The sequence below is a fragment of the Cyprinus carpio genome, chromosome A12 (genome assembly GCF_018340385.1).
Source record: "Cyprinus carpio isolate SPL01 chromosome A12, ASM1834038v1, whole genome shotgun sequence".
Taxonomy (NCBI): domain Eukaryota; kingdom Metazoa; phylum Chordata; class Actinopteri; order Cypriniformes; family Cyprinidae; genus Cyprinus; species Cyprinus carpio.
This window is the reverse complement of record NC_056583.1, coordinates 10,961,736-10,976,430: the sequence shown is the minus strand read 5'-3', so window position 1 is coordinate 10,976,430 and position 14,695 is coordinate 10,961,736. Positions and strand designations below refer to the sequence as shown.

Here is a 14,695-nt window from a genome sequence, read left to right as displayed (position 1 = left end):
AATATACTTTAATGTAATTTCTATTGATACTTGTATGTTATGCATTTAAATAAATTTGTAATTACACCTTTCTAATGATTAAATTTAAATTTAGTACATGTAAAATATTTTAACTTTAAATGTAATATAAAATAACACTGCAGTTAAAATGATCAAGTACTTTACAACCACATCAAAATAAATGTACAGTACGTCTTTAAAGCATGACTGAAGATTATTAAAACAATGATTTAACTTTTAATTTGGCATTACTATAAAGTGCACTTTTTAAATGATGTTCTTAAGATTGTTAAGAAACATATTCATGAAGGTGCACTCCGAGAGTATATTTAAGTGGCGTTTTATTTAATTAATATGTTGTCTGCAAGTAATGTTTTTTTTTTGTTTGTTTTTTTAAATATACTTTTAAGATTTGAAGTTGAAGTTTGGAGTTTTGACTTTTTCACAAGGGTTGGAATGACATGAGGAGAAGTGAACGATGATTTTATAGCTGAACTATCCATTTTAGACACTTGAATTATGTATTTGTTTCAATTTGTAGGATGCAAAGTTTGTAGAGGAGAGGAGGAAACAACTGCAGTCATACCTGCGTATGGTGATGAATAAACTGATCCAGGCACTCCCTGAATTCACTGCCCAGCCCACAAAGGAAACTTTACTGCAGTTGCTGCCTTTCTGCCAGTGAGTACATACACACACTGACACAATAATTCACATGCAATAAACATCAACTCTGTGTAATTCAGCTCCTTGAACTCTATATGACACTGTATTTAAGTGCCTCGATGGATGATACATGGCATTTTGAGTTGTCACTCAAGTAGGCCAATCCAGTCAAACTTGCAAATGCCACAAATGCATGCTGAATAAAGAAATGACATACAAAGGGGAATTCACCAAGAATGAATTGCATCCACTTATAGTGCCACATTCACACTCGCCATTTGTGCTGCACATGATTCACTAAAGGAGGAATTAAGCAAATAAGACTGTGAAAAGTTTGTATTGAATGCAGTTTGCATGCTAAAATTCACAATTTTAGTGTTTTGCATAAAATGCAGAAGGAGTACTCGACTGCATGCTGTCTGGATATATGCCCCATTATGATGCTATTCCCCATTATTTGATCATCATTTGATGAATTACTACTGCCATGATGAGTAGGAAATGTACACAAATATGACTTTTTAATAAACCCTATTTACCGCCTGGTTTCAGTGGGCGGTAATAGCATACCGTTAATTACGGCAAGCATATAACGCTCACTTTTACAAACTTCCTAAAGCCTTATTTGCATAGACAGGTGTGTTTGTGCTGAAAAGAATGACAGTGACTTTATTTTAAATACCCATGGCTCTATTGCAGCACCTGGTTAAGCTAGATTACGATGGTTTGTGAATATGACATGCGTTTCTTCACTGAAATCCCACACTGCCAATTTTACACAGAACAAATTGCATCACCAATCATCTCACAGCTGTTCTTTTACAGGAAATTTGATTTGCTTACAGGACCACTCACATCCTGCATTTTACCGGCCAATTGTCTGTTCTGATTGGCTCATTGATTTATCAGGTCAGATTTCCTTTCACATGCTGCATCTCATTGGTTTATTGTTAGCACTGGGTCTGGCAGCGTGACACGATTACATACAGGAAATTCATAAAAATAAAAAAAAATTACCCTCACATCAAATCTGATTTAATTAAAAGAGACCCTTGTCACATTGTGAGAAGATAATGGCTCTTTGCTTGGCATGACTGGAGATAATTTGAGTGCTACAGACAGATGAGTCCAGCTACTTTTTAGTTGAGGAGAACAAACTCTATGTAGATTGGATTTCCTTTGTGTAGATACAGTTCACCGTTCACCAGTTATGTTTCTGCAATGCTGTCTAGGAAATGTGTTTATTCTCAATAATAAACAGTGTGATTTATGTGATTAACAGTTCTGTTCTTGTGGTCTGGAAGCGGCACTCAGACCTGGAGTAGCTGCTCACAGTCATTTTAAACACATTAGTGATTACATATCCATTCCATGCCAATAAAGCCGCCTCCTGGCAAACAGACAGAGTGGAAAGCTGTCACACAGAGGTTATAGTGAGCTCGCTTTGCCAACTAGGGAATCCTTTCATGTTAAAACAGCTCTTGTGTGCCCTTTCCTGGCATCTCCTGTCTGTCACTGTCAGTTTTGAGTGAGGATGACGAAGGTCTTTTGAAAGACAATCTTGTGAGAAGGTTTCTGTAGAACAAAAAACGTTTTCAGACTTTTGAGAGACATCAGCTCTGAAATGGAAGACACTTGAAGTCTATACATCTTTACAGTGCAGGGCTGCTTCAAAGAGTTTCCAGCAAAGGTGGTCTCACCCTGGGTCATCGTTTTGGTTTTGATGGGGCTCTAGTGGCAGTCTTGACTCACTTGGTGCTCTAGGCAATATCAGACATGACCAAAGACAAAAACACTTTTTAGCAACTTGAAGTTTAGGATACAGGTACAATCAGGTTATTGTGTAAGTGTGTGTACCTTATGTAGATAGATACTTTGTGATAAAGTTGATAAAGTGAAATTGTGTACTTGTTGATAAAGTGAAATTTTACTGGATTTATTATTCATTTGAAATAAAATTATTTTGAATGTAATGTAAAATCTTAGAAATGCCTTTACTGTCACTTTTGATTAATTTATTGCATCCTTGCTGAAATAAAAGTTTAGTTAAAAGTTTGGTGTCTTTCAAAAAAACATTAGTGTACAGTACATATAATTTTGTACATTATTGTGTGTGTGTGTGTCTGTGTGTGTGTGTGTGTATATATATATATATATATATATATATATATATATATATATATATATACACATACAGATATAGATATATGCATATACAGTATACAGTATACATATAATATTTTTAGATAGATTATTTATTCATTTATTTATTATGTATTGTTTAAAATCCACCTGGCCCAAAAATCTTAGGGAAGAGGTTGATTGGACATTGCTTCTAGTCTCACACAGAGAATTATTGACTATCTCAGTGTTTTTCCTATTTAGAGGGGCCACTTCAAGTAAGGCTAGATTCAGTTTCAATGTGATTGAGCCATTTTAAAATTTCCTTTATAGATATTACCCACCTAAATCCATAACAAGAAGCCTCTCCAGCAGAGGGGCAGGGGATAGACAGATAAGGAGGGCTTGTTCCATAGATAAATGAAGAGCTGAATCTCTGTTCTTAGAGGTTATGTAACACGTGGACACTCTTTCAGCAGCTACTGTTTAGACTGCAGATCAGCCTCCTGCTGCATGGACCCATTCAATAGTATCTGCGTGAGGGAGAGTGTGTGTGTTGCTTTTTGAGGAGCTGAGAATGGATGGATGGAGAGATGGATAGATTTACTGGTGGGGGGCATCGCAGCACCCCATTTACCTGCTTCCAGCTTCTTCCCTGCTGCTCCAGCCTGATTGAAAGCTGCTCAGCACTTCATTCTTTAATGTTTTTTTAGCTCTCTCCCTCATTCTTTCCCCTCGCCCAGTTCTCGTCTTTTCTCTCACAGCCCTGTGCCAATCTGACAGCAGCAATACAGCAGAGGAGAAGCCGATCATGGTGTGTTGTGTGTTGCATAACCACACTTCTGGCTTACTGTTCAAATTTCATTTCCTTTGAAACCTCTTGAACGTTATTAGTTATATGTAATCAGTACAGCTAGATTAGCCTGCTCTCAGACCAACGGCTTCATAAGTGGCTGTTCCATCATACTCTCACAAAGTTACTTTGAAACTCTTGTTTTTGGTCCTTTTTGAGAACAGAGAAGGAAATTCATATTTTCCTCCCCACTTTAAGATTATCCAGTTGCAGGAAAAAGTATGTGAACCATAGATTTTTGCATAATTTGGTCATTAAAATTTGATGCCTTGTGGGATAGAATGAGTGTGACTGTATCCAGTCAAATTCACACAGTTATTTTGTGTTTTATGCAAAGTGAGTGCCAGACATTAGTGATAAAGAACCACAGCACAGAGCAAGTAATTGCTTTTCTCATCTGATGCACCTACATTTTCAAGAAAAAAAAAGATGTGCATTTCCTATGGATGTATTAAATTGCATTTTATTTTATTAAAAAGTGAATATTAATATTAAACATATTATAATTATTCAATTAGATTAGATAGATTAGATTCAATATTTTTTTTCTTCTTTTTTTTAAGCTCTGACTCCGGTTGACTCCAATTAAGTTAGTCATTAACCCAGGGCTCGTTATAGATGCAAAATTCATTTACTTATAAGATATTCATGAAGTTAACAAGTTGGGGAATATTTCAAATTAAAAAAAGGAGAAATGAAATAAAACCAATAGGCCTACATCAGTTATACAGCACTATTGTGGCTGCTGTGTGCCACAAGACCCAAGTTTTTTTTTTTTTTTTTTTTTTGCATAAATGTAATTTATTCTGAAGCAATAGTCTCATCAGTGTTCTATCTGGTCTTATTTTAATCAGCATATTTGTGATATTCGCCTTAAACTTATTTCTAGGACACTTTTTAACTTTATGAAGGGCAATATTTTCCTAACCTTATCGTGTCGTCATTTGTCAAATTCTTAAATTTTATCAATACATTCAGTTAGCATAATAAGACACTGTATGGTTTACCATTCAAATGAAATCAGTATCAAACTCCATCTTTCCATACAGAGGAAATACAGAAGCTGCATTGCTCAATCAACACTTTTTCATTTCATTTTTTACTTTATTTGCGACAGCGTGAGAACCATAAAATAAACATTATATGGTTGAAAACAGTGAAAAGTTTTGATAGATGACAAATGAGCAAGTCTGTTTCTGGCTCAGCGCCAGCCAAAGCGCAAATGCAGATTTCAGTTGAGGAGCTGATGATAATCACACCGGTGTGATCGTATCAAATGTACAAATATATTATAAGGCTATTTTTTGTCTTTCATTGTGTGAATTAGATTGGATGCAGTCGCACCCTTTCCATCCCATATGTCCAAAGTTTATGATTCCTTGGCTTTTTCCTTTAGCCACAATCACACAAAAACCATGATTCTTAGTGCAGCTCTGGATTTTGACATCACTGATACAGGCACACAGCACTCAGACACACACACCACTTCTCTGTCACTCATCTATGGCAGTCTCATGACATTGCAACTGACATCCTTCTCACCTGACACCTTTAATTGTGACCCAATGTGTATTTTTTCCTTGTGCAACTTTCTGCTCACCATCGGCACCATAAAAACAAGGCAAATTAAAATAAGCTGTAGAATAAAATTGAAAAAAAAAAAACACTCCTCATCTATATAGTGCGACAGTGATGATGTCATTTTTAGGCCAACCCAGAAGTTACAGTAGCATCACCCTGGTTACCTCGACAGGAAGACCCATTTTTTTTAGATTGCAGAAAATAATCTCTGTGACCAACAAAAATGTACAATTCTTACTCATTTTATACATTATGATCTTCACAAATGAACACAACTTTTATGAATTTTGAAGCATAAATACAGTCGGCAGAAGTAAACATCTAAACGTAGGCTATAAATGAATGAGTTTACCTGCTTGGCATGATGATGTTTAATGTCCAACAACCACTGTAGTCTCATTTAACCACAGAGCCAAGATCTTTTTTCAAGACAATTGAAAGCTTTTTCTGTTTTTGTTTTAATTTTTAAAGACAAATTATATTGATATTTTGTTAAATAAAGGATTTGTTTATTTTATTTTGTATTTTTTAAGTTTAAAAAAAACGCATTGAGTTTCAGGACGATGGAACAGGAAGTGCTGAAATGCCTTGTTACCTGGTTTTGGCAGACAAAAATACGTCATCCCTGAAGCACTCTATTTAATGTTAATTTAGTCAAGTTTCAAATGAAAATGTTGCCCTGTTACTTACTAATAGTTATTTGCAATTTTAATTGTTTTTTACAAAAACATGGAACTTTTTAATTTAATTACATTTTTACTCTTTTATTTAATTTTGTATTTAATTATATTATTTTATCTTTAAATGCTTTTAATTAATCATTATTTTAATTTATAGCACACAGAGGTCTACAGTACATTATTAAATTATTTACATTGTTTATTTATATTTATATGTAGTTTGGGAGCAGGCACTGGCTCCTAGACTCCTCCAGCTCATGAGTGGCATAGTTGTCATGGTATCCAGGCTGGAGTTGTCTCTGTACGGTGAGCCGCAGCTGTGTATGTATAGTGTCTAACCCTCAACAGCAGCTGATGTCTATACAGCCCTCCCTCAGGACTCACACACTGTCTCTGACACACATTCAGCCTCGGGGGCTTCCCGCTCGGGGCTCAACTCACAGACATCTTTCAATTACAGTTTGTTAGCCTTGAGTTATGGGTGATGTCAGTATGCGGTCTGTGAGGATGTAAGGAAAAAATGTTCTTGCAAAGAGCTTGTTTCATTGTTTATTTACCTGCAGTGGGGACTCTGACACACAGTAGCATTTAGTTATTGTAAATGCATAGAGAACATCTCCGAACCATGCTTTCCTGCTCCGTTTAAGCATTTAGGTGCCTGGTGGGAACTATCTGTTTTCCAAAGGTATTACAACACAAATGAACACCTGGAGTCAGGCAGGAGAAGAAAGACCAAAGTGCCCAGGGGGTTTACAGATGTTTGCGTTTGTTCTCTAACAGGGACAACCCGACAGCTAATGAGAGTGGTGCCAAAACTGCCCGATCCAAAGCCTCCAGCCGCTTCCCCAGATTAGGCCGCAACTCAGGCCGTGAAGCCCGGAACCCCGAACCCCAGAGCGGTGACCTTTAACCCCTGAGCGCAATCCTCAGAACTCATCAGTATGGATGTACCAAGCCAAGGACCTTCTCTTCTATTATGGATGTACATAGCGCCACTTTTGGAGACTAGCTGGGTCTAGAAATGACGAACAAATCAGCAAGAAAATGTGGCGTGTATCGGTTTAGTGGCAGAAGTTTCAGTTACTATTGTGCCTAGTGATTTATAACAGATGTTGTTTTTGGGAAAAGTCGGGATGTCATTTTGACTAACAGCAGTGACATGAAACTTTTATGAGACTGTGATGAGAATTGTGCGATTGTCTGGAAATAATTTGCACATCATCTTATTATTTGACACATGGGACTCAATTTTATCTTTCTGTCTGTATACATTGTGTTGCCACGCTCTGCTATGTATGAGGCACAAAGTTAGATGTAATTTTATTATGACTGCACTTATATAATAGATATATAAAACAATCGCTTTTCAGTTCTGTCCTGTTCACAATAAACCCGAAAAACATATTTCAGATTTTAGATGAATGTCCGGTGATGGTCAGAATATTATGCGTTAGTCGGGTCTGTGCTCTCGCGCTCCAGAGCCCTTGTCTTCTGTTCCTAAAAAAACCTTTCATTGGAAATTTCCCAGGCTGCCATTATCCTGTATGTCCTCAAGAGTCCTGTTACACAGAAACCGGCGCGGATGGGGCGTATTGCATTGTGTGGACTGAACAGAAGAGAATTTCATTGCAGGGGAACCTCCACTGAGGTTCCACTGAGAGATCATTTTGGCCTATTTTAAATACAAGCACAATAATGATTGGGATTCATTACTAATAAATAGTATTTATGGTTTTAACATGTTGTAATGTCAAAGAGAGGAACCATGATGTGTTTAAATGAATAAATAGTCCACTATCAAACTGAATGTGATGTATAATTGCCATGAGATTCTGTTCAGCTGTAACACATACAGTAGCAGATCTGTTGTGTGCTTTGCATATTTGTCTGTTTGCAACCTTTTGTACTACAGTAGTAAGCAACTGTATTTTATGGTTTTTCTTAAACAGTGTATCTTTTGTCCTAAATGTGACAGGACGCAGCTGTTTTGCAGCCTTAAGAATACATGAGCTTAATTAATACATAAATAAATTCAAGTTCCAACATACAATCTGTTTTTGTGTCAGATTTGTAAGGTAACTTGAGATTAGCACAATGCTACAAGATTGATTTTGCTCCATTTCGAGTAAAGAAAATAAGTGTTTTAAAGGCTTAATGTACTTTAAAAAAAAAGTGGTCAACATTGGTAATTGTGAGCTTGTGAGCTGTGTTGCCATGGTAACTGGTAAGAATTTTACACGACACCTCCAGGTCACTAAGAAATAAATGGGTTGTCTCTAATTATTGGTCATTTCTGTCACCTTAAGTGATACAAAGTGTCTGTCACATGTGGTTTTTATTCCAAAAATGGTTGCTTGAAAGGCAGCAAAAGAATAGTGTTAGGAATAGTTCACCCAAAATTGAAAATTCTGTCATAATTTACTCACTTTCAAGTTGTTCTAAACCTGTATGAGTTTCTTTCTTCTGTATTACACAAAAGAAGATATTTTGACAAATGTGGGTAACACATTGCTGGTAGGCATTGACTAATGAAAGTGAAAAAAAGCCAAGTATGGTGACCCATACTCAGAATTCGTGCTCTTCATTTAACCCATCCAAAGGGCACACACACAGCAGTGAACACACACCCGGAGCCCAAGACTCGAACCCACAACCTTAGGGTTAGGAGTCAAACTCTCTAACCATTAGGCCATGACTTCCCCCAATACTGGGGTATGTTGTCACACTATATGGAATTTTTTTTTTTTTTTTTTAATTTAAGACCAACATATAAAACTATTTTAGAGAACTAAAGAATTTGCCACAAACCTTATAATTACTGAGTTACAGTCCTTGTGTCAACTAACACCGGTGTCCCTTGCTGGCAGTCAGAAGTAGATCACTGCTCGTCACAGTCTAGCACAGAGAGTAAATTCACAGCTGAGTGAATACAGGCCAGACAATCTGTGCACTTCCACTTGGATGAACATATAGATAATGTTACTTGTGCTTCTGGTCATAGCTTAGCAGCATTTAAAACAGAAAAACACAGGTACAGTAATTTATTTCACTGTATAGGAGGCACTATAAAAGCCCCTGTCAAATCTACATTACAAAGATGTAGTCATTCTGTGAGCTAAACATTAAAATACTTACCTTTAGCACTCTGTGTAGTTGTTACGTTTAAATAAGCTGTTTTATTCATGTGATACATTCCTAACATTTATTGTTCTGCTGAATATGATTTCCATGAATTTCTCTGCAGAGCGCAGTGACCTTACTTAAGTCGAGGCTGTTGTATAAACAGTCCTGAGTATTTTAGTGGGAATTCAAATACAACAGCCATGTATTCTTCTCTTTTCTTTTTATATGGTTGATTTGATTTGTATCTCAAAACTCTGGCTGTCAATGTATAAAGGAGGGATTTTAAACTATTGAAATATCTTTTAAGAAATGGATGTTTAAATTATTTTTTTTATTTTTATTTTTATTTTGCTTCATTCAAAGACCTCTGTGGTGTTCTTAGTTTTCTTAATTTATTTTTGTCTATGTAGTATGAACATTCATGAGTGTACTTTTACTTTCAACCTGAATGACATTTAAGATTTACAAAGTGTTAATCTTGTCAATCAAATTACTGACAGTTAATCGTTATCAAAGATTTTATTTTAATGAGACGTGATGCAATCGTGATGATAAAGAATTAAGGCTACTTGAATTGTACTGTTATTGAAAATGACAAGACAGAATGATGCCACAAGATATTAACAGTACAGTAATAATGTTTCATATAATCCAATTATAACCAGTTGTCACAATCACTGGCTGTAGTCCACTGGTTGTCCACTAGAGAGCGCTTCATCCCAGACTTCTGCCACTCTATCAAACACTTTATTTCCCATAATTCTCTGCCCGGTCTCATCAGCACTCATTGTTTGCACCTGTGTCTCATTAGCATGGTTAGCTCACCCTATATAAGCCCAGTTCTTACTGTCATTCTTTGCTAAGTCTTGTTTTTGTCATTACTGCAGTTCTTATCCTTGTATCTTGGTTCTTCCGTATCTTGGTTCCTGGACACCATACACTGTACACCAAGCTCCGCTCCAGAGCCTGCTCTAGTCTAGTCCGCACTCAGGCCTTAGAGCTCAGTCCTGTGTTGGTGCCAGCCTGTAAGTTCCCTGCATGACCTGTCTCAAGCACCGTTGAGCTCCCTGCCTGTCCTGTCATGGCCAAGAAGGCAGTCCCTGGACTCATCACCTGTCCTGTCACGGTCAAAGATGCCATCTCTGAACTGTCTGCCTGTCTTGTTATGGCCGCAGGGGCCGTTGTTAACCTTTCTGTGCTTTCTATTGCAGTCCAGCCTGATCCACCTTGGTAGTCATCTGCCTCGAAAGCTCCACTTTGGTGGACATCTGCTCAGCTTGGGCCATCATGGTGGTCCCTTGCACAATCAGCTCTGCTGAAGTGGTCTTCTGCTCCATCATGGGGATCTTCAGTCCTGTCTGCTCTGCTGTGGTGGCCTTCTGCTCCACCGTGGTGATCTTTGGTCCCATTTGCTCTGCTGTGGGGGTCTTCAGCTCCACCTGCTCTGCCCTGGTGGTCTCCAGCTCCACCCTCTTGGTCTCCTGCTCTGCCGGCTCCACTCTGGTGGTCTCCTGCTCTGCCGGCTCCACCCTGGTGGTCTTCTGCTCTGCTGGCTCCGCAAGGATTTCATTCCCCATAATCCTTTACCCGGTCTCATCAGCACTCATTGTTTGCTCCTGTGTCTCAGCATGGTTAGCTCACCCTATATAAGCCCGATTCTTACTGTCATTCTTTGCTAAGTATTGTATTTGTCATTACTGCAATTCTAATGGTATCCTGGTTCTCCCGTATCTTGGTTCCTGGTCTTGTTATTCTGCCTGTTTTCTGGATTACTACGTTTGCCTTAGCCCCTTACTTTGTTACGGAGCCCCGCACATGGCATGCAGAAAAAATAGTAGGCTAAATCATGCGCACGATTTACTAATTCGTTCCCTCAATGTACTAAAACGTGCACATGATTACTATTGCGTTCCCTCGATTTACTATTTCGTTCACTCGATTTATAAATTGTGCGCACGATTTACTAATTCGTTCCCTCGATTTGCTAAATCGTGTGCATGATTTAGTAAATCGAGGGAACACAATAGTAATTGTGTGCACGTTTTAGTACATTGAGGGAATGAATTAGTAAATCGTGTGCACAATTTATTTATTTTTTCTTGCATGTCATGTGCGGGGCTCCATACTTTGTCGTTGTTTTAGATTGCCTGTTTGTGCATGACCTGTGCCTGCTGTTGGATTATGTTTGTGGATTATCCCTTCAATAAACTATTGCATTTGGATCCTATACCTTAGTGTCTCAGTGCAGTTCATGACACCAATAATGTCAACTGACAAAATACATGTGCATGTAAACTTGCTCATCAAAATATGTGGTATGCTTTTTAACAACAACTAAATAAATGACGTGAAGAATTCACTATATTTTGACAATAGTTTATTGTAACATTATTTCAGAAGATTAAGTTTTCACAATAAGAACAGTTAATATAAGATGGTTTCATGTATAATTAATTTAGCACATTCTGTCAACTACATTTTTTGAATGGCATATTTAAAATAAGACGGCATTTTATTCTGAGTAAAACTGACTAAAAAATATTGAACAAATTGGAAGGATATTTTTGTCAGAAAACAATAGACTATATATGTATATATATATATATATATATATATATATACAGTATATGTACAGTATATATATATAGTATATATATATATATATATATATATATATATATATATATATATATATATATATATATAAACTGTGGATCCACCTACTGTGAACACATAAGCGGAACAGTCGATAAAACAGGAGGAAACATGCTGTCATTCACTAACCACCCGCAAAATTCACACCCAATTCCAAATCAAATGCTTAATGAGCAGAAGCAGCCAACAGGTTTTAAATACAACATGTGTCGCTTCCATAAACAGTTGGGGCTGGAATACAAACCAGATTTAGATGGTAATTCAGCATTGCTTGGGGATGATCTGTTGCTGTTGGCTCTGTTTGCTTTGATGGAAAAGCTGGCAGGAGACGTCATATCTGGCCCATCTGGGAGCGAGGTAAGAGAGAAGGGCCTTGCGTATAAGAAAACATGGCACAATATGTCATTTTATCTTAGGAACACAAACAACATCAGTCACCCAACATCCCAATCGAGTCCCTATCCTACAAGTCTATCAAGATTGAGAACGGAAACTGGAGGTAGCAGCACAAGGAGATTGGCCCCATTAGAAACATGCTATTTCTATGCTGTTTTGCATGGAGGCTTTGTGTTTATTGCAAATGTAATTATGATTTAATTATTGTGATTATGCTAATCTAGAGTGTACAAGTCTTATCGAGACACACACACACACACTCAAACACTCAACAACAAACAACAGGTACTTGAAGAAGGAAAGCAAATGAACTGGGTCTAATTTGGCAATTACAAGTGGATTCTCCAGCACCTTCCATATACCTAGACAGGAAGTGACTTGCTAGGTGAGCTCTAGAGCTCTGATATGGAGATGATTTATGGCAGCACACAGCACATGCTGCTTCCATTTATTCACACATATGGCGGAATGACCACACCAGATTAACCTGCCATGAATCCAGAATACTGCTTTAGGCCCCTTTTCTTTAAACCAACCTCATAATATCTCAAATAGACATGTCACATTACAGAAGGGTTGTATCTCAGTAACTTTAAGGTTTTGAGTCAATAGTCCAATCACTTTATTGTTTTTTATTGTCTGTTTGTTTCAAAAGTCTACCTGTACTTAAAAATAAAGGTTCCTAAAGGGGTTTTCACAGTGAAGCCAATGAAGAACCTTTTTAGGTTCCCCAAAAAAACTTTAAAGTGACCAGTTTTTAGAATAAGTTTCTTAGTGTGAAGAACATTTTTAAAATCAAAATAACCTTTTCTGTGGTCAAGAACCTTTTGTGCATTGGAAAAGTTTAATGGCTGTTGAAGCTTCTTCATGAAACAATAGTTGCCAAAAAAGAACCTTTCATTTTAACTCTGGCCGATAAACTAAAACTATACATTAAAATATATTTTGACTATATCTATAAGGAAACAAATGAACACACTAAAACAGCACTGACATATACTGTACATTTGGTCAAGAGGCATCTATATAAAGTCCTGTATATTTAAACTGAATGGTTGAACTGTTCTCCAGACAAGGGTATTTTTCATAAACATCAATTTGGGGCAAGTAGTCACAATGTTTGTTTGTAATTTTATACAACCTGTTATATTCAACTTCAGTTGACCAAAACAGTGATTTTCCTGTTTCTACATGTATTTAGCTTTGATATGAAATAAAACAGCACATCCTTGTGGTGCAGATGACACAGAAGAGCATACACAGCATACGGTGATAGGAAGAGACACAGAGGAGACTGCTGACAAAGGAATTATTGGGTTGTCTCTGTATTTTTGTTTTCTTCGCTTATAAAAAGTGTTCCCGTCGCATATAACCCAGATTGCACGTCTGATGGCAGATGGAGTATTCTGATGACGACTTTCATACCTTTTATGGACCTTGACACTGTTATTTTCTTGGCAGTCTATGGGACAGTCTCAAGCCTCCAGGTTTTCATCCAAAAAATCTTAAATTGTGTTCTGAAGACGAACGGAGCTTTTACGGGTTTGGAACGACACGGGGGTAAGTGATTAATGACAAAATTTTCATTTTGGGATGGAGTATCCCTTTAAGTTTGTAATACTGTATGTAAAACTGTATCTTTTCCCCTGAGCAATAATGATAGAAATGTTTAATAGATTTAAAGTCACAAATGTCTATCCAGAAACTGATGTTCCAAAATGAGAAAGTGTCACTGGAGTGAAAAGTATGACAACTTCTCCACTCTGCCCTGATGCTTTCTTTTACACACTACAGTTCTGGAAGTCTAGAAGTGTTTTGAGAGGTATGTAGTGTTATTTCTTCATATTCATCTCCATAATAAAAGTTCTCCTGTCATGAAAAGACACTTTGCTCTTCATTTAGCCTGTGGTCTAACTGACTTTTTTTAATCACATCAAATAGTGACTGATGGTGGAAGCTGAAACCCCTAGAAGAAGAGAGAGTTGGGAGGAAAGTCAACCACAACACAAGTTTTCTGTGATTTTACATTAAAAGCCTAATAACATATCACTTGCTAAGCCAACTTACAAAACCTAAAATACTTTTTGAGTAGATTGCATCTTTCTCAAACACATCACGTCCTAAAACATGTTACATTTGCTGTGAAATACAACCACGACAGGGAAGGTCAACCACCAACACTCCAAGAATGCTGTCAGTATGAACTCATCTGAGAAATGGAGGTAAACTTCATTTATCTAGCACTTCAAACACTTTGTGCCTGGTCTGATGGCAAAGGACACATGAACGATGATGTGCAAGTCGACAGAGGTTTACTTTTTCCCCCTTCTATTTTTATCTCCCTTCAGCCCTTAGATTGATGCTCTTGGATGTTTCCTTGCTAAACGAGGCTTGCAACGCAGGGGTCCGTAGGTTGTGTCTTCATGACGAAAGTTCAGAGAAATTCTAAGTTTTGCCCAACAAAGTTCTGTTCCCTCATCTCTGCAGTCATGCATTGTTACACAAACGTGTTACATTTCACACTCATTTACCGTGGACTTTCCCGTCCTTACACAGCGCGGACGATTCCTCACACTTCTCAATGCGCATGAAACAAAAGGTACTTTCTTTTCAGTCTCTA

General features: G+C 37.3%; 1 protein-coding gene across 3 annotated transcripts in view; it reads left to right on the top strand.

Annotated features, from left to right (window-relative positions):
• The window catches only part of LOC109075612 (sorting nexin-29-like), a 97,778-nt gene extending 86,885 nt beyond the window's left edge, over positions 1 to 10,893 (top strand). Inside the window, exons 9-10 of one of the 3 annotated variants that reach the window (XM_042767497.1) lie at positions 542 to 681; positions 10,236 to 10,893. In XM_042767497.1, coding sequence (XP_042623431.1) covers positions 542 to 681; positions 10,236 to 10,245 — 150 coding nt within the window. In that variant the 3' untranslated portion in view covers positions 10,246 to 10,893. Of the gene's footprint in view, positions 1 to 541; positions 682 to 1,511; positions 1,845 to 6,681; positions 7,390 to 10,235 lie in introns of those variants that run through there. The other 2 variants (XM_042767495.1, XM_042767496.1) reach the window with 2 other exon arrangements.
• Positions 10,894 to 14,695: the final 3,802 nt, after the last annotated feature.